At 24.2% G+C, this 20,297-nt stretch overlaps 1 protein-coding gene across 1 annotated transcript; it reads left to right on the top strand.

Moving 5' to 3' along the window:
• Positions 1 to 21: 21 nt before the first annotated feature.
• LOC145838224 (WD repeat-containing protein 27-like) lies at positions 22 to 18,411 on the top strand. Its single transcript, XM_082945789.1, has 20 exons — positions 22 to 150; positions 496 to 643; positions 1,677 to 1,813; positions 2,417 to 2,573; positions 3,301 to 3,365; positions 3,771 to 3,873; positions 4,476 to 4,554; positions 4,747 to 4,930; positions 6,614 to 6,723; positions 7,185 to 7,331; positions 8,832 to 9,025; positions 9,234 to 9,332; positions 9,496 to 9,662; positions 14,464 to 14,588; positions 15,364 to 15,461; positions 16,252 to 16,373; positions 17,276 to 17,367; positions 17,818 to 17,917; positions 17,996 to 18,091; positions 18,322 to 18,411. Exons 1-20 carry the CDS (start codon positions 22 to 24, stop codon positions 18,373 to 18,375), a joined length of 2,406 nt encoding a protein of 801 aa, XP_082801915.1. The 3' UTR covers positions 18,376 to 18,411.
• Positions 18,412 to 20,297: the final 1,886 nt, after the last annotated feature.

Below are 20,297 nucleotides of genomic sequence, written 5' to 3'. Positions count from 1 at the left end.
ATAATATAATTAAACTAATACATGGAAATAACAATTGAAAAAGAGGTAAAACTTTTGAACACAAAAAGTAATTTTAAAATATCATTGTGCCAAACCCATTTTTGCATTTCTCAAGAAAATGTTACATTTTTGTATGGAAAAGATGTTCAAGTAAGCTGGTTTTATTGTTTTCTTCTTTTCAGTTTAAATCTCACACCTAAACTAATTTAAACAAAAACTAATAAATTGATTATTTAAAATAATAGACTTTTAAATTTTTTTTTAAGTTTATAATCGAGTTTAATAGAAATTTTCACTAATAATTTTTAACTTTAACTACAAAATGCTTATTTAGATTGGAGTGAGTAAGTACTTATATTACTTATTAGAAATTAGTTATTTTCATAAATCAAAAATATTAGCTAATAAAACTAATTGTTTGTTTAAAACAAATTAAAACAAAATATAATTAAAAAGATTTCAAATGAAGTATTTCTATAACAAAACAAATTTCAGAAAACAGAACTAGTAGGTCATAGGCAAGAAGTAAAATGTCAATTATTTGTTTATAACGAAGCTAGAGAAGAATTACTTTTATACACTTGTGCTTCAGACTATTTAATTGTTTGGAACATTGAAGAAGTATCAGTTGCCCAATTAAACAGTAAGTAAAATGTAATTTAAACAAAAGCTTAATTGATTTTATTAAATTTTTTTAATTAGTACAGTTTACTCTTAAATTTCATTTTATCTATTTGTATACACCAAGTTTTTTTAATAAACTTAAAATGTTTTGACTGTTTGTATATATATACAGGCCAAATACTTGATACTTAATACTTAATTCAGGGTTGCCACAAAACCTGGAATCCTCAAAAAACCTGGAAATTGACAATTTAGTCTAAAAAAACCTGAAACTTAAGAAAAAAACCTGGAAATTGGAACAAAAATTACTAAAAAACCTGGAAAAACGTTGAATATTAAACAATTTTTACATGTTAGTTAGTAAAATTTTGGTTTGACACAAAAAGTCAATCATACAGATTTTTTTTTCACAATAAAACATATTTAAAATAGCTTTACGGTATTTTTTCAATGTTGTTATACTACTTACCACTTAACCTTAAAATTAACTTTAATCTAAAAATAATCCCAAAAGCGTGTATCTTCAAAAACCTTGAAGAAATTCAGAAAACCTGAAAGAAATTTCTCAAAAACCAGTGGAAACCCTTTTAACTAGCTACTAAATAGTATTATAAAAAGCGTTATTATAAGCTATCATAAAAAATGCTATTAAATGTTTTATTTAAAACCTTTTTTTTTTAACTTGTTTAACTTTTACGTACACATTATAAAACAGTTCTCTTATTTTTAACTTTAAGTTGTATTATTATGATAAAAATTGTTTATTTATAAGTCACATTTTTATACTTTAAATATAATTTTTGTTTTCAAACTTACTCTTACTTCAGTTCTATTCAAGTTTTTAGTAACATGTTTATAAAACTTTACAAATTTTGAAAACTCTTTTTTAATATTATTTATTAAAATATTTAAAAGAAGATAAAGTATTTATTACAAAAATTATAAAAAAGTTAAGATAAAAATGTTTTTTTAGCAATTAAAAAAAAAGAAAAAAGTAATACTAAATTTAATTGATGTTCTAGAAAAACTTTTACATAATATACTTCTTAAAGGTGAAGATATCAGAGGTCATGTAGTTTGTTCAATATCTGGAGAGTCTGTTCATCACATGACTTCATCTCTAAACAATGAGCTTTTATGTTTAACGTTACAAGAAAAACTTATTATTCTATCAGTCATTAAAAACCAGGTTATTATTTTTTAAATAATGAAATTTTATAGCTTTTCTTTCTTTACCTTTACGTTTTCAATTTTTTTAAACTCTATTATGATAAGAATAATATAACTGTATGATAGAAAATTGATAAGCTATAAAACTTTTTGGAAGTTCTGTAAGTGTTGACTTTAAATCACATACCGTAGTTCTAATTTTGAAAAGGATTTACATTTTTAAAACAAAACAGTTTAAAGCGTTTTGATAATGTTTTGTTAGCTTTTATTTATTTTTTGCTTTATAACATTGACATTACTAAATAGTTTACAAAGTACAAGTTTCACCAAATTTTATGATTTAAGCTAAATAATTTTGTTTTCAATTCTTTAATTATATGTATTTGAAACTCTTTTTTTGTTGTTATTGATGATTTTAAGTTTTATAAGCGTATTTTGAAAGTATCAAACGTATTAAATTTTTATTCATTGACATAGAAGTATTGTTTTTAAATCTCAACCAGTTCTTTTTTTAGTAGTGGTAATGTTGAAATGCTTAACTACAGATAAGCTTGTTTAATATTTTTATAACATTTTGTTTATCATTAGGTTTAACATTTTTTAAATGATGTTTTTCTTGCAGATTGTTTTAAATATACCTAGTACTAGTATGTCATGTACGCAGTTCATCAATGATAAAATGCTTCTAACAACTAGTTACAATGGTAACATATTTATTAGAGATCTTTGTTCTAATGGATCTATAGTATTCAAATATATGTCTACAACCAGTGACCTTGGTTAGTTGTTTTTAAACTTTTTTTTGTATTTATGTTTAATTAATTATTAATGATCCAATGATGCTATCTTATGTTGTTAAAGTTTATTTTACCTATAAAGTTACTTTTTAATAAGTCTTAAAAGTTTTTTACCGGTTTTAATTATTTGTCTAGTTTTTTCTTTGAAATTTTAATGATATTTTTAGATGCTACACAATTTTAAAACAATAGCTGACTGCTCTGAACAGTATTCAAAATATTTAGATTATGATTTTTTTCTTAATGTATCAGAAATTTTAGAGTTTAAAATAATGCACATAACAACATTATTATATTTTGAATCTTTAAAGGTCTTGAACAGATTAAGTAATTTTCTTTTATCCTGACAAAACGGTTATAAAATTTATAAAAAAAATATTTTTTTTTACATTACTTAAAGGTTTTTTAAAGTGGTTAATTAGTTTACAAAAATAAAACACTAGTTGTAATGAAAAATACGGATAGAAGTTAGGCATCTTTTAGCTTTTTTTTCATATCATTAGTTTTTATATATGATAGTTTTTAACAAGTTTATAAGCTAATAGTTTTCCAATTTGTTCTATCTGATTAGTATTTTTTCTTTTAGAAAGTAGTTAAGCGTATAAAAAATATGTTATTACATTTTATTGCCTAGTTTTTAAATTTTAGTTTATTTATATTTTTCATAAACATCTTCAGAAAAAGTAATTTAAAGCTTTTAATTTTGTAGGAGCTAATTTTATGAGTGTCTGCAAGTCAAATGAATTCATTGCTATTGGTACTTCAACTTCTATGGTTAGTTCTTATGTATGTATCCTTTTTATGTAAGTTGTTCTCAATCTTTTAAATAGCTGCGCAAGTTAAATATATGTAAAATATACTCTGAGCACACTAAACCATGGAAAATTTACTAATAAAAAACATTATATTTTTTTAAATGTTTTTAATTATTTAATATTTAATACATGTGCTAAGAACTATTAATTTATATAATAATTATCTTTTTCCAGTAGAAAAATACTAATAAACATAGATTATAAATAAATTGTTCACATTATTAAATTTTCTGTGCACAGAAAATAACTTTTGTGCACACTATGTATGTGCACACCAAAAACAGCTGTTAATTTATATGTTGTTTTTTAAATATTAAAAAATAGTATTGTAATTTAATTAATGTAAAACTTTTACTTTTTGAAGGTTCATGAATTTATTTACTATGATAATGGGGATTTAGTGGAAAACTACAAAATTGATGTTGATCATTCTCTTATGAAGATTCAACATAAAAATAAAACTCAATGTAAGTCTACTTAGAGTTATTTAAAATATTTTTTCAATAACATTTGATCTTTTAAATTAAACATTAGTTATGCTAAAAAATATTGTAGTCTGAAATAAACTTAAGTTTGATTTTATAAAATATAATACTATATAGAAAGCAGTAATGTTCGTCAAATTTAAAATTTTTACTCTTTTATCTAATCAAGTTTAACTAGATACTTTTTTAAGGTAAAAAACTAACGAGATATGTTTATTATACTTGGTATTTAGTTTATTTCCAGCAGATTTGCAGTTTTATATAAAATATTGTTATAATATTGAAATTCAATACCCTAATAAAGTTTGACAACTTAAAGTTTGTTTTTATCCAAATAAAATCATTTTATTTTAGAGAAAAATTTTTGTAAACTTTTTTTTATACTTTCAAAAATCGATAAAATTAAAATATTATTAAAATATTGTATACTTTTTTATTGAATAACTATTTTCTAATATATAAAAATCATATTCTTAAAAGTTTAATTTGATATAACCATCAAATGAACAAGATTTTCGTAATCAATTGTGGTTACACATTAGTTTAATTTGTTTAGTTTTTTGCTGAAACACATATTATTATAGCAATAAACACAATTACAAAAGGGCAAGTTTTAGCTGCTACATATGTCACATTTAACTCTGAAGATTCACCTAGTATAAAGTTAGTTGTTTTTAGACGTTACTATAATAGGCATTGACTTTTTTTTTTCTTAACTTTTTATGAAAAGTTATGAAAAATACGTTTATAAAAATAGAAGAATTAAGAAATTAGAAGTTTTGGTGGTTTATAAGCTTGAAATACTTAAACAAGAATGGTTTATTATTAAAAACTAAAGAAAACTATCATGTACAGCATTTTTGACCAGAGAAGAATATTACTGATTGCAACTGAGCAAGCAATGTTCACTATAGATGCCCACAATAATGATGTTAGATGTTTTCCTTACAAATCACAACCAGATAGTGAACAAGTAGAAATTGGCCCACCTGTTGTAGGTGATGCTGTTTTCTGTAATGATAATGAAGTTTCTAACAAGGCAAGACTTTTATACACTTATAATAGTTTTCTTGTAGGTATCTTAAAAAAATTAATTACTATAATATTAAGTTTATTTAAACAAATGCAACGTCGTTTCACCCAACAGGGATCTTCACGCCTGCAAAATATAAATTTAGATGATGGATAACTTATTAAATAGTGCAAAACAATTAATATAATCAAATTTATAAAATTAAAAAAAATCAATACGTCAATTTAACATTGTTGTTAAAGTGAACCAAAAAGAATTTAATTAAAAAAATAAAATTTTTAAATAGCAATCTTTATACTTATAATTATTGATATGTTTTATACAGTTTTAGATGTAGCTTATAACAACACAAATCAAAAATGGCATTTAACAATTATAAGTACGGTAAAAATTAACTAGGTAACGTTTTTTGTCAGCAAGTGCTATTTCAATTTTTCTAGGTTGCAGGTTTTACAGATCTTACCTACAATCTTTAATTCTCCAATCTTATGCATGATCAAAATACAAAGGAACAGAACTTTCCAAGTACATTTAGAAATTAAAAAACAACTACACATGCAACAAACTGAAATGGAACATCAAGCATAAGATTTAAGAATGTAGGTAAGATCTGTAAAACCTGCAACCTGGAAAAATTAAAATAGCACTTGCTAACAAATAACGTTATTTAGATAAAAGACAAGAACTTTTTTACACCTGTCCGTACTTTCGAAAATTCTATTTTAAAACTTAGCGTATTAATAGCTGTTATTTTTGTTTTTGCTAGTTAATTTTTACCGTACTTATAATTGTTAAATGCCATTTTTAATTTGTGTTGTTATAAGCTACATCTAAAACTGTATAAAACATATCAATAATTGTAAGTATAAAGATTGATAATTAAAATTTTTTTTTTGTTAATTTAATTCTTTTTTGTTTACTTTAACAATAATGTTAAATTGACGTATTGATTTTTTTTAAATTTTAAAATTTGATTGTGTTAATTGTTTTGCACTATTTATTAAGTTAATCATCGTCTTATTTTTTATTTTGCAGCCCTGAAGATTCCTGCTCGGTGTAACGACGTTGGCTTTGTTTAGATAAATTTAGTATTAGTATTGTTACCGAAATAAGTTTTGTCGAGACCCTTTGTGCTAAAAGAATACTCTTTACATATACCAATAAATTAATTATAATTAATATATTTGAAATACTTAAATTAATTTTAAATGAGTATATAAACTTTAATTTATCTGAATAAACTAAAGTACTCCTAAACAATCTTTATTATTGATGGTAAAAATGACTCATGAATTAATTAAAAAGCACAAATAGATAAATAATAAGTAAATAAGTTCATTAGAAATTCTATAAAACTGGAAACTGTTGTTTTTTAATATTAATTTTTCATGTTTTGGTATACTATCAAAATCCACCCGCGTTTAAAATCTACCCCATTTTTTTATTTTTATTTTTTTTATTTATTAATTTATTTGATATAATTTTTGCATTTTTTTTATTTTTTTTTCACTATCACTGTTAACCCTAAACCCTTACCCTCGATCGGTAAGCGGTTCTCGAATTTGACTGGGTGGATTTTAAGCGTGTTTAAGTTCATTACCTACGTTCCTCAATAGTCTTCTGGTAATATAAAGAACTTTTGAATTATATGTGACTAAAACCTAAATTTAAACTGACTACATTTTACAGGTGACGTGTCTAGTATCTTTTCTTTTTGAACGCAAATTTGTTTTGTACACTCTATATTTAGATGGTGAAAACTATCCTTTAAATCAATCTTCAGTTTCAATAATATCATGGTAATTTTTTTAACATTTACTTCAAGTTAAACAGTTTAAATAAAAAGTTTTATAATAATTTGATAAAGTTTTCTTAGTTAATTGATAAGCAAGTTTGAAAAGTTTCCTTTTGATTTGTTAGACTAAGTATGCATACATAAATCTTATCCTTACTATTAGTTAATACTAAAACACCAATACATAAAAGCAATAAGTTATAAATGTAAGTTAAGCAATAAAATATCTTTTTTCTGCAAATAATGTTTAACAATAAAGTTATTTCAGTCTTTTCATAAACCTGATGATATAAATATTTTTAATTTATTTATTGGGTAATTAAAACAAAAAAAAATTATAAAACTTAAAAATGTAAAGTATGAATGTTGAATAACTTTTGTATATTTTAAGTTTTATTTGATAAAAATAAGCTATATGTTGTCAATCTAAGTACAGCTAACCTTTAATATCGTTAAAAATTTTAGGGAGCCTATTCTGCCGAATTCTCCATTACGACTAAAGTCTTCTATCAACAAAACAAGCACTAAACCCAAAAAAAGTAAAACAAAATCACACAAGCCACTGACGTTCCACAGTAAAGTGAAAAGCTCCGGTTACAATTCATCACCATGGTAAGTTTGTCAGATTATTTTGTGTATGTATTAAAGCTTATAATAACTATTGATAGGTTTTACTATGTTTAAGTGTTTAGAAATAGTAATTGACAATATATTAAAGTATTTAATATTTATCTACACGTGTCTTATAGCTTTTTATACTTTTTTCTATGTAGTTATAAACTGCAACTTTTCAAACTTAAAAATAATTAAAAAATTGTTTAGTTATTCTTTATTAGTTATTTAAATTTTAGTTACTATTGCTATAGTTGTTTACCTTAACCTATTTAATTTCTTGACAAAAACTGTGATGACGTTTAATGACTTTAATAAACAATTTTTTTTTTATATTCAGTTAAAAGTTTGTAATACTAATGATATGATACAAAATAAATACGGTTTTTTATTGTTTAGAAATATAAGCATAATAAAAGTAAAAACATGTTTTACTTAGACTATATTGAATTAATATATTTTGAATGGCTTATCACACAGTTTGTTTATACTTTTTCATTATAATAAGCTTAACTTCGTTAATAATTTTGTAACTAACAAAATATTGCCAAGAGGGAGTTATTATAGTATAGAGATTAGAAAATTTAAATGTTGTTGTCATTTATAGTCTTTTAATCGATTAGATTGTGTATTAAATTTTATTTTGGAAAATAAAAACTTTTAAAACTTTTTTGGTTGTAAATAAAACTTTTACCAAGGTATTTGAAGCTATTTGTACTATTGTTTTCAATATTTTTGAGTGTAAAATTTTCATTTAAACTGAAATATCTAAATTATAAAGAATATTCTACTTCATCATTAAAATGTAGAACTCAAAAATTGAAATTCTAATGTTTTAAATAATATTTTTTTAAACATTAGAGTTATCCATAAAAATGATGAAGTATTTAAAAATGTTTAAACTTTGTACTTTAAATATATAAAATGTTCTGCATCAATCTAATTGATAAACTCAACTCGATAACTATGTATATTTCTCATCCACATGAAAGACAACTCATTAAATTTTAAATGCCCTTTCCAACTACCAACGTCTGCATTCACGTTTCATCGTGAATATAATTATGTATGAGCCAGTTACAGTTTTGTTTTATTTTTGAAATAGCTCTTTTGGTAAAAAGAGTGTACGAACCTTATAAGTTTAAAACCATACTAAAGAAAAATAACTCGAATTGTAGTGTAGTTTTCTGTAGAATAAGATACTTTGAATTTCGTAAAATATTTTTTTTAGTTTCTGCTAAAAGCATTATTGTTTTTAAGAATTATAAAGTATACTTTAGTTGTACTATTTGTTAAATTCAAAATTTGGCAACTAAGATTTATAGTAAATTTATGATTAATAAAAGTGTTATAAAACCACCAAAACAATTATATATATATAAAGATTTTGAATTTGTTGGTAAAAAAGTTCGTACGCTGCATTTAAATTTAACTTTAACTCCAAATATATTTGTATATAAACTTGATAAAATTTTTACCTTACTTTAATTTTTTTAACAGCATGAAACTGTTTCAACCAAAAACTAACTTTAAAAATAAACATCCACCACCTAAGAAGAATATTAATACAAAATTGTTAGAAGCAAGTTCTACAAACAACTCGACTTTTGATTGGTCGACAGGAGAAGTTACAGAACATCGCTGTGCCTCAATGAGTAGTAAAGATTGTATTGTAAGCTGCATTGATATTTGTGGTAAGTTAAAAGTTTTATCAATTATTTTAATAAATAAGAACTTTTCACAACCTTTTAATTTGAGTTGTAGGTTTTTTTTAAGAGTGTTATAGATAATGTTGATATATAGTTTTCTCGCTATCTTAAACTGCTGAATGCTGTTTTATATGGAATTTTTTACTTGATTTACTGATGTACAGTTTTAATTTAATATTGAGATTTGTTGTAGAGAAAAATAACATTGTGGCTTGTGGATTATCAAACTCAACTATACAAGTAACAAAGCTACCTTTAAGTAACAACATCGATAAGTTTCGTAATTTATTAGGTAAGTTTTGTTTGCATCGAATATAAGCAAGCACAAGTTTGTATAAAAAATAAAGTTTTTAACATTTAAAATATATTTTACTCACTATTTAGTTAAAATGTTAACTTCTAGAATTAAAATTAGCTTGATAATTTATACGATCAAAAACGTTAGAAAAATTAAGGGCACAACAAAAGCATAAACTCTGTTCATTGGTCAAATCAAAGTGTTCAACTTTTAACATCTTCTAAAGATAATTCGATTAAAATTTGGACACCAATGCAAAACAAAGAAGTTGCTCTTGAAATATCTGTAAAAGATTTGATCAAAACCAACAAAACATCGATTAAGGTAAATTATAAATCAAAAATTATTTAAAGTAGCTGAATCGCTATCACTATATGTTTTAAATAGTGTATTTTCATTAGTACGAGCTTTAGTTTTGTAAATATTTATTTTTTTATGGTTTAGTTTCATCAATGGGGAAGTTCGAGTAAGCCGTAAATCCGGGGTCAGAACAAATACCAGTTATCTATTATTTCAGACAGTTAAACAATTTTATTCAATCAGAAAAGCTATGTAGCTCAGAAATAAACTGTCTAATGAAATACAAACCAACTATTTACTAACAAAGCTTTCATCTTTTATTTGACATTATAAATTTAGTTAACTGCTGTAAAAACAAGAGATATAATTAAAACACAAAGTTTAAAAACATAGAAAAAACTATTAAACATACTAAAATAAATAAATTAAACTTAACTAATCTAAACAAACAATTTTTTTTACTAAACAAACACTTCAATTAATAATTATAATAAATTAAAATTTTACTTCAAAGAAAATGAAAAATTTAAACTTATAAAAAGTAATAAAAGTACAAATGTACATAGAATAATAAACTTATATATATGAAAAATAACTAAATGCATCGTCTTACTAACATGTACTTATACTATTATACCTCTCTATAAACCACTGTATGGTGTTTTAGCTAAGTGCTTGATTTTAGTTTATTCATCCAAAAGTTTTCTCTATGGTCTAAATTCTTAAAACTTAGTTGTTCCAAAAATGCAACTTTGTATGCGTCATTTATGTTAAGGCTCTCTAAATTGTTCTCATTATTAAAATAATAGTGTCTGTATAATGAACATTCACCTGAGATATCTTTTAATAAAATTTTGATTTTGATTTATTCCAATTAGCTCTATGAGCTGTCTATCTATTACTAAAACTGTTTTTTGTGTGTCCTACGTAAAACTGTCTTTACGCAGCAGTATCACAATTTGTGCATACTGCTGCGTAAATACCAAAACTCTTACAGTTCAGATTTATTTTACCTTGAATTGTTAAAAATTCATTATCTAACACCATAATTTTATGTTGACCCTGATATCCACAAAGTGCACATTTTTTACTAAAAATAGACTTTTTTTGTTTTTGTTTGGCAATTTGATTGTGATTGTTCAGAAAATGTCTTAAATTTGCTGGTTTTGTAAATTAAATTTTTCCCTAATGGAAAAAGTTTTGATTCTTTTTTTAGGAATTTTAGAATCTTCTTGAACTGAGAAGATCAATAGATATTTTTATTATTAACTTTTTCTATATTTTGTATCTTCTAATTTTTGTTTTGCTTCTGAATTTTCTCAAATTGTTCTTCTGTTAATTTTAGGTTGAAATTGAATGCAATACATTTTGTTTTGAGTTTTTTCAAACTTTCTTAGTAATCTTCTTTTCTTTCATTTCATCTTTTCATCCTTTTCTCTGTTCTTCTGTTATTATTGCTTCAAAAGTATTCAATGGATAAAATTATTTGCCATTTAAAAAAGTAGAGTTTGTTGCTGTAGCTTTGGTATTTTTTTTTTATGTTAACCATTTATCAAATAAACAGAAAAGTTTTGTCACGGAAGCATGCCTTAAAAAAAACTTTGCTACAAAAAAAATGTCTTGGCTATTTAAGAAACAAAAAGATGATAAAAGACTTTACACTTTAAATGAATTAAAATTTTATCCCAAAAAGAAAAGTATAAAAAATAAAAACGACCGTCAGAGATATTTAGTTAGAAAAAAAAATAATTAAATAAATCTACAAATGAAATAGTTCTCAACAAATCAGATGAAAATTTTAAATAACTATGATATAGAACTTTTATCTCTTGGGGCCCAGTCCATACCCACAGCTAAGTGGGAAAGCAAAGTTGTTCAGAAAGAAAAAGAAAATCTAATAAGACACATAAGGACAGAGAGTGGAAAAATATTTTCATGATTACAGATGATAGTATAAATGACATCAATCAATCTTATTGCTGTTTAAACAACAAACTAAAAGTCCCCAATTTTTTAAGGCCAGATAGAAGTTAAATACCAAGTAATACTGAATCGTACATCCAAACAAGTTTTGTAATCTAAGGCATCAGGTAATGCATATGCATAAGTTAAAAACAATTTTAATAAAAACTTTAAAAAGCCATACGAAAATTTAGAGACAAAACAAAAAACAGATAAATTGTGATTGGAAAATCTGACAAAGACGATAAAATTGTTATAATTAATTACCAAGACTATTTCATTAATTACGGAATCTCTAAATAGAAATTACGAGGTACTACCTTACAATGAGAAAGAAATATTAGTAAATATGACAGAATATAAGAAAAAATTGGTCAAATCTTAATTGATATGGGGAAAAAGAACTATAAAGACGATAATTTGCTATCTTAACAACTTGTATGAAAAAAAAACTGGTATTTTGAGAAAAGTTTCTGGACCATCAGCAAAATATTTTGCTAATAATAGTTGCGGGTATATATATCCATTATGGAAAACTCACAAGATACCTCTAGATAACTTAAAAACTTCCAACAAAGATATTACAACAAGGATAGTATACGCAGCTAGAAATAAATAACTAAATAGATTTACAGCTATGCTGAATTTAATATTGGAACCAATTAGTGTGAGATATTGCAGGTTTGGAATAAATTAATATTGTAAAGACTCTAAAAGTTATTTAGAATATTTAGATACTTGAAAAATTTCGTTTGTTGATAAGAATTGCATTTTTGGCACAATTGATGTCGTAAACCTGTATCCATCTTTGTCAATAGATCTAGCGACCAAAGCTCTTGTTGAAGCTTTGTATTTGTGCTAGGGTTTCGAGACACCAATGATTAAATACTTAAGTATTTTGTCAGAAGTTGCTGTACGTAATAATTTTATAGTCTTCCAAGAAAATTATTTTAAACAAAGGAAAGGAATTATCACAGGGGATAACAATTCTGTTGTTATAGCAAACATCTCATTGCACTGTATATTGATAAACGCGACAAAACTGAATAAAGCACTCATAGTAAGACGTTTTATTGATGACAAATAGTGATATCAGAGAATGAGACAGTGTCAACAGAAATAATTGAAAACCTCCGAAAGTACTTTTAAAGAACGCAATATAAATTTAGCATCAACAATAATGCCAACAGAGAATAGAATAAATACATTACCTTTCCTAATTGTTGATCATATATTGACTAAAGAAAATAAAAAATAAAATTTCTTTACTAGAAATTTTACTAAAGCTACATCAACAAATTCTACTTTTTTAAATGGCAAATTATTTCATCCATTGAATATTTTTAAAGCATTAATAACAGGAGAAGAAAAAAGGATGAAAACATTAAATGAAAGAAAAGAAGATTACTATGAAAGTTTGAAAAAACTTAAAACTAAATGTATTGCAGCCAATTTCAACCTTAAAATAACAGAGGATCAATTTGAGAAAATTCAAAAGCAAAAAGAAATTGAGAATATACCAAATAATGAAAAAATTAATGATAAAAATATCTATTGGTCTTCTCAGTTCGAGAAGATCTTAAAATTCCTCAAAAAAGAATCAAAACTTTTTCCATTAGGGAAAATTTTATTTATAAAACTAGCAAACTTAAGACGTTTTCTGAACAGTTACAGTCAAATTGCCAAAAAAAAAAAAAACAAAGACTATTTTTAGTAAAAAATGTGCATTTTGTAGAAATCAGAGCCAACACAAAATACGGTGTTAGTTAAAGAAGTTTTAATCATTCAAGGTAAAACAGTAAAATAAGGACCGAATCTGAACTTTAAGAGTTTTGGTATCTATGCAGCAGTATGCACAAATTGTGATAGTAATTACGTAGGACAAACAAAAAACAATTTAGTAGTATATGTAATTATGTTATATTAGACCCATGGAGCTAATTGGAATAAATCAAAATTTAATCCAGAAGATATCTCAGGAGAATTATCATTATACAGACAATATTATTTTGATCATAAGAAAAATTTGGAGGGCCTTAATATTAATGACGCATACAAAGTTGCATCTTTGGAACAACCAAGTTTTAAGAATCTAGACTATAGAGAATATTTTTGGATGAATAAACAAAAATTAAGCATTAATTTAGCTAAAACACCATACAGTGGTTTATAAAGGGGTATAGTAGTATAAGTACATTTTAGTAAGATGATGAATTTTATTTATTTTTCATGTATATAAATTTATTATTCTATGTATATTTGTACTTTTATTACTTTTTATATATTTAGATTTTTGATTTTCTTGAAAATAGTACTTAAAATTATTATAATTATTAATTGAAATGTTTGTTTGTATAGTAAAAAAAAATTGTTTGTGTAGATTAGTAAAGTTTGATTAATTTATTTTTGTATGTTTAATAGTTATTTCTATGTTTTTAAACTTTATGTTTTTGTTTATGTTTTTGTTTTTAACAGCTGTTTACTACATTTATAATGCCAAATAAAAGATGAAAGCTTTGTGAGTAAATAGTTTGGTTTGTATTTCATTAGATAGTTTATTTCTTAGCTATATAGCTTTTGTAATTAGTCTCATCATTCGCATTTTTATATTTTGACTGAAAATAAAAGCTTTCGAGAAAGTTAGTACATAAGTTAAAATTGTTAATTAAGTTCAAACTAGTTTTTTTTTAACTGATTGAATTAGTTCTAGAAATATTTTGATAGTAAAGCTTTCTTTTATTTGTTAAAAGAAAAAAATAGTATACAATTAATCATTACAATGTAACTAAAAGCAAAAATAAACCTAAACAAATTTATATAATGCACTATTTTTATTTTAGTATTTTGAGCTTTGTTTTAACAGGTTTCTGATGACTTGTTGTCTAGTCAGTTCTACTACATTGACAGTTTCATTTTATCCTCAATATCTAACTCAATATATCTTTTTAACTATAAACTACACGAAGGTCCGAAAAACGACGTTAAAAGGTTTTTTGAATAATAAAATTTATTATATTATGATTAAAATAAGATTTGATTACAGACACTTCTATAAAACTTATTTTCTAGTTTTGGTCTCAAACGTAACTTATTTCAAACACTTCTTCTAAAATCAATCCATTTATATTAAATCCACTTATAATCTATTAATATTTGTTAAAAAAATGTTTTAAGACTCTGAGGTATATGAATATGATAAATAAGTTATTGATTAATACATATAAAAAAATACTATGTTAATAAACGAGATACTTTTTTTTCATCTTTACTCACAAACGGTCGTTCAGTACTTTGTACTTAAACCCGCTTGGTAAGATCCCAACAGCGGTTTCTCGCTATTATTCCTGCCTGATGATCCTAGTAAGTACGAAACTGGTCGTAGGTTGTTATGGATGCTGTTGTTGGTCGTGTGGTGAAATTTATTATTTATTTGTTGATGGTACTAACATCTCAACTTTGCTGATAATGGCCGAAATAAATATTGGTTAAATAATAGTATACATGACTTAATAATATAACTTTAGAAAATAACTTACCATATCTAAATACTGTATTTTTTGCTATGGTAAATGGTTAAGGTCATTTAGCATACGTTTAAGAATAATAAGAAGTGAGAGTTTATTTGTAGTTTTAAGTATGCATGTTCTATAATGATAAAGTTTTATATTATTTTTCTAACAAAGAACTCCTGATTTTTTATACGGACTTTTTACCAGTATCCATAACTTTCTGTTTGAAATGCGTTTGAAAAATGTTGATACAGGTACCTTAACACTGGTAAGTACAAGTTAGTTGGAAATTGGCCAATGAAAGAAGCTCAAAAGATAACATGTATGACTGCCGCCAACAATGTGTGCTCATGTGAGTTTTATTTTAAAAGATAAAAAAATTTCATTCTAGCACGTGACAAAATTGTACTTTTGAAAAAAATAGAGTTTTTGCTGGTAGGTAATAATTAAATTAAAAGAGATATAATCAAGGTTTTTATTTAATTTTGCTAAATTTATTTTTCAACTAGTAATGCAAGTTAAAAAGTAAGATAAAGTAATCGCTATTTTTATTTTCTTAAAAATTTGATTTTGTATGGCTTTTTGGTAAAAAATAATATTTCCAAAGACTTTTTTTTTGTTCTCCTTTACTTAACTTTATTATAGGTAAGTAAAAATGATTTGAAATAGATAATAAACTTAATATAATAACCGACTATATAGTTTTTGGGAGAAGTATTTTGTTTTTTTTTTAATAAAGTTTACCAATACATACTGCATTTTTTTCCTTTAAATTTGAACTACTTTACAAAAATATACTTGCAATTGTGATCAAAAACTCGCACAGCTTTAGCGTGAACTAAGAGATATTAAGGTGTTTATTTTTAAATAGAAAATATTAGTATATTGTTGTTAAAGTTTTGAATAACTGAATAAAGAATATTTTTATTCAAATTCTCCTGTTATCACTAACATTTAAATTAAAGTATATTTTTTACGATAATAACACAAATTTAAAATTTTTGAACACCACATTTTACTTGGGCGAATTAGATTAGGGAAAATAAAATCGACCCTAGAATAAGATTATATTTTTAACATTTAGAAAATTTTGTGATGTTTGTTTCTAAAAAATAAAGTGATTGTAAAATGTTCCAAAACAGACATAGTTATTCGAGGCGGATCCAACAAACAAATAGAATTGTTCGACATGAACAAGTTGCAAGTCGTACAAACTTACAAGGATGTTCATGTAAAACAACCCCATGTTGTTCGGCATTCTACTGTTAGTTTTTTTATTGCTAGCTTTAATTTCCATAATTTTATTTTTTTATTCTGAAGTTTGATGTGACTAAAGTATTGATATACTTTTAATAGTTTTTACTTGAAACATTTTTTTAAGATCTCGTTTTGTTTTATTAATAGTTTTTATATAAACTAGATAATCTATTTTCAATACAGTACTATAAATAAGAGCTTTTAGATTAGTGCGGTTTTATAAATTAACTTTAACTTCATTTTATTGAACATCAGAATAAATAACTAAAGGAGTAGTTTAATAGTTGATGTTATGACTAGTCTAGCATTGTGGAGAAGTTATCTGTTTTACTTATAAGCAAATTTATTAGTCAAAATATTCTAATATGAAATATTGACGAAGTTATTTTTGCACATTGAATGTTTAATAATGCTTTTGAGAAAAAAATAAACTTGTTTAAGTTTTTAAATTAGTTATAATCTAAATGAAGATGAGAATAACTAGAAAGTTCTTAGAAACTTTTAACGTGCCAAAACAACTTTGGTGAAATTTTGTAATAAGAATCTTTTAATTAAATAATTATTTACAAAGCCAATTGATTTTCTTCTGGACTGATTTAGAAAGAAATTTTATAAAAAAAAACAGTTTTATACTTATAATAAAAAATTCCAAGCTTATTACAAACTTTTTTTCTTATACTTTATATTATTATCTGGATGTTTTATTCTTAGACTCTGACTGTGTAATAACACTTCAAGAGAATATTTTAAGAAAATTTTCATTAAAAAAACTCATTTTAGTTTACTTTGAACAAGTTTCTTTCAGTTTAAAAATAGCTCGTGGGCCGTAAGTTGCAGAACCTAGACGAAATAAAAATAGATATAAATTTTAATTATAAAGTCTAATACAATAAAAGCTATTTTGACCAGGGTTCTTGTATGATGTCGAGTATTTCAACGAATGTGTTTTTATCTGCCTCACAAAATGACGGAATTAAACTCTGGGATATCAGAGCAAAACGGTTAGTTAGTTCTATTTATATTTCTTTAAGAAAATGTTTTTTTAAAGTATGCACTTGTGCTCGTTAGTTTCAATGAAAGATTATAAGTTGTTTTGTTATTGTATAAAGGTAGCAAGTATACGTGCTTACTAACATACTCAACAATTTGGATTTTAATTGTCTTGATACTTTGCTAACTTAAAGTGTTTAAAATAATACGACAAACTTTGTACATAGTATTTGTAGATTAAGGTTAAGTTAGTTATATACAGGCTTAGGGTTCTATTAGGTACAAAAAAATATTATTATTACCCACAAACCCAAGTTAGTTTAAATTTTTTTTTTTTTCGTTCAAATAACAGTTAACCTGGTTTTCTTTTCAATTAATTATGTACTAAAAACATAATTATTTAGTAATAAACATTGAAGATTTTTTGTAAACTTGTTAAATATTTGATAAACTTTAAACAGGTGTGTTCGAAAATATCAGCAGCATTGTAAAAACATGAAATATGATGTTGTCATAAGTAGTTGTGGTAATTACATAGCTTGCACAGAAGATGACAGGAATGTAAGTCATAGTTCCTAATTGTCCTCCTACAAATAAAATCACAACTTTGTTTTGAAATTTTAATGACTTTTCGAACAGATTTGTTTTTATGACATCAGAAATGAATTTCCAATACGAAGATTGACTACAAAAAATCGAACTACGTGCTTAAAGTTTACGCCAAACATGAAAAAAGTATACAGCTTGTTTATATATAAAATTGTATAGTAAAACATTTTAGATGACAGTTTTATAGAAAAAAGTTTAAAATGAACGAATTTTGTATAAAATACCACTGTTAAAAGTCCTTGCGAAAACATTTGATTAGTTTTTCTATCATAAGCTACGTTCTATCGTAAGTATAGATTTATTACGAAGCTTAACAATTGAAGTAAAAAAATAATAGAATAAACATCTTTTTGCAGATTTTAGCAGGAAACGATGTGTCAGAAGTAAGATCTTATCAGCTGAATCGCTAATTTTTTATTTGTTTTTACATTTTTATTTATTTTAAAACTGTGCCAAAACATTGAGTTTCATTTAAATTAATCAATTTTTTACAAAGAAAGTTGGTGGTTAAGGCCTATAAGTGTACATCTGCTATTTAGATTATACTCACTGTAAATTGTTATCATTGAAAATCGAAATAAATATAATATTCCGAGTTATGTTTTGATAATACTTTGTATAATTAGCATTGTGTAAGCATTTTTTAAACTAAATCTTTAAATTTTAAGAAAATCTGTAAATAATATATCTATACAAGGTTAAGTTAATTTACATAATGAATTTTATTTAAAAAAAATAGTTGTATGGGGAATTTAATTAATAATGATTTTTTTGTTAAAAAATCTCATTGAATTAGCTTTAAAATTTGTTATGCTACACAAAAAGTTGAAATAATTCTACAAATAATTTCGAAATGCTTACTTATAAGCTACTTACAAAGGCCATTTGCTCAAGAGAAATTTAGTAAAAACAGATTTAAACATAAAAAAATGACTAAATTAACAGTTAATCGTTTTTATAAACAAGTCAAGCTAAAAAAAAACTTTTTACGTATACTATAAATAAAAGTTTATCTTATTGCTTATAACGTGCAAGTAAGTAAATTAATTTGATTTAAAATTCTTTACTGAGATTTTGCAAGATTATGCTTGATGTTGTTATAAATTTTAGGTCAATGTTTCTTTTGGTCTTGGTAAACATATTACTTTTCAAAAATTTTGAATGATAATAGTAGGAAAATTAAATTCGTTTTGCATGTAACTTCTTTTAACTAGAAGTTTGAGTAAAAGCTTAAAACTTTTTACTGTTAAATTTAAAAATTTTTTTATACTTATTGTTGTTTTGATTCACTCTTTAGTTTATATTAGATTTCTAAAATAATAGATATTGCCCAAGTTTTGACGAAAATTACTCACATGGCGTATTCTTTCATTGAAATCATTACTTTCCTGTAAAAGGCGATACATTCCTTAAGTTTTAGAACTTGAATTAAATTGAAGTGTAAAACTTTTAGAAATCTGAATAATAATGGACCTTGTGTTAGAAGTATAAGGAGCGCTAAAATATTCTGACTTGAGAACGTTACATAACTAAAGATCAAAATATTTTTGATTTAAGAAACTGTCCATATGATATCAATATTTCATATACTGGAATTCATTGTAACTTTTAATTAGTTTTTTATTTGTGTATAAAGACTAGTGTACTCTGTCTTTACCGTAACATCAATTTTAGTTTATAAAACTGTTATATTCTCTTATTTTGCAGATGATATAAGAGGAAAAAGTAGAGCGTATATAATTCAAAATGTTTGTATAAAATTTGTTTCTATGGCTAGATGATAAAATTCAAAACCTAACGTTTTGAGATAATCTTTTTAGAAACCTTTTAAAATGTTAATTAAACATCTTAAGGTAAAAAAACGCCTGCTGTAAAGTTGACATGTTACCATCAATAAATTTTATAATAACATTTTTTAATAACCATTAATCTGCGTAATTAAACAGTTATCTTATTTAAAAATTTCTAATACCACTAAGTAAAATATTAAACTTAAGTTTTACAACTATAACTCTTATACTAAAATAAAGCAAAAGTAAATGTTGGTTTGTAGTGAACTTTAGGAAACTATAAAATATAAACCAACTAATTAGATTTTGCCGATGCAACGAACTACATCATGTGCAAATGAGGCACAAGGTGAACCCTTACTTTTGGACAATCTTTAATAATTTTTTAACTTTTACAGTAACGAGAAAATACCTATAAATTTAAAACTTTACAATATAACTCGTATACTATTAAAAAAATATCTAGTTTAGTAAATTTGATCGTGATTGATGATTTTCTAACAACTTCAGTCAAACCATAAAGTTTAATTTAAAACATTATT

This window comes from Thalia democratica, chromosome 1 (assembly GCF_965202585.1).
Source record: "Thalia democratica chromosome 1, ktThaDemo2.hap1.1, whole genome shotgun sequence".
NCBI classification, from domain to species: domain Eukaryota; kingdom Metazoa; phylum Chordata; class Thaliacea; order Salpida; family Salpidae; genus Thalia; species Thalia democratica.
Note: the sequence above shows the minus strand (reverse complement) of the source record. Positions and strands in the feature narration are given on the sequence as shown.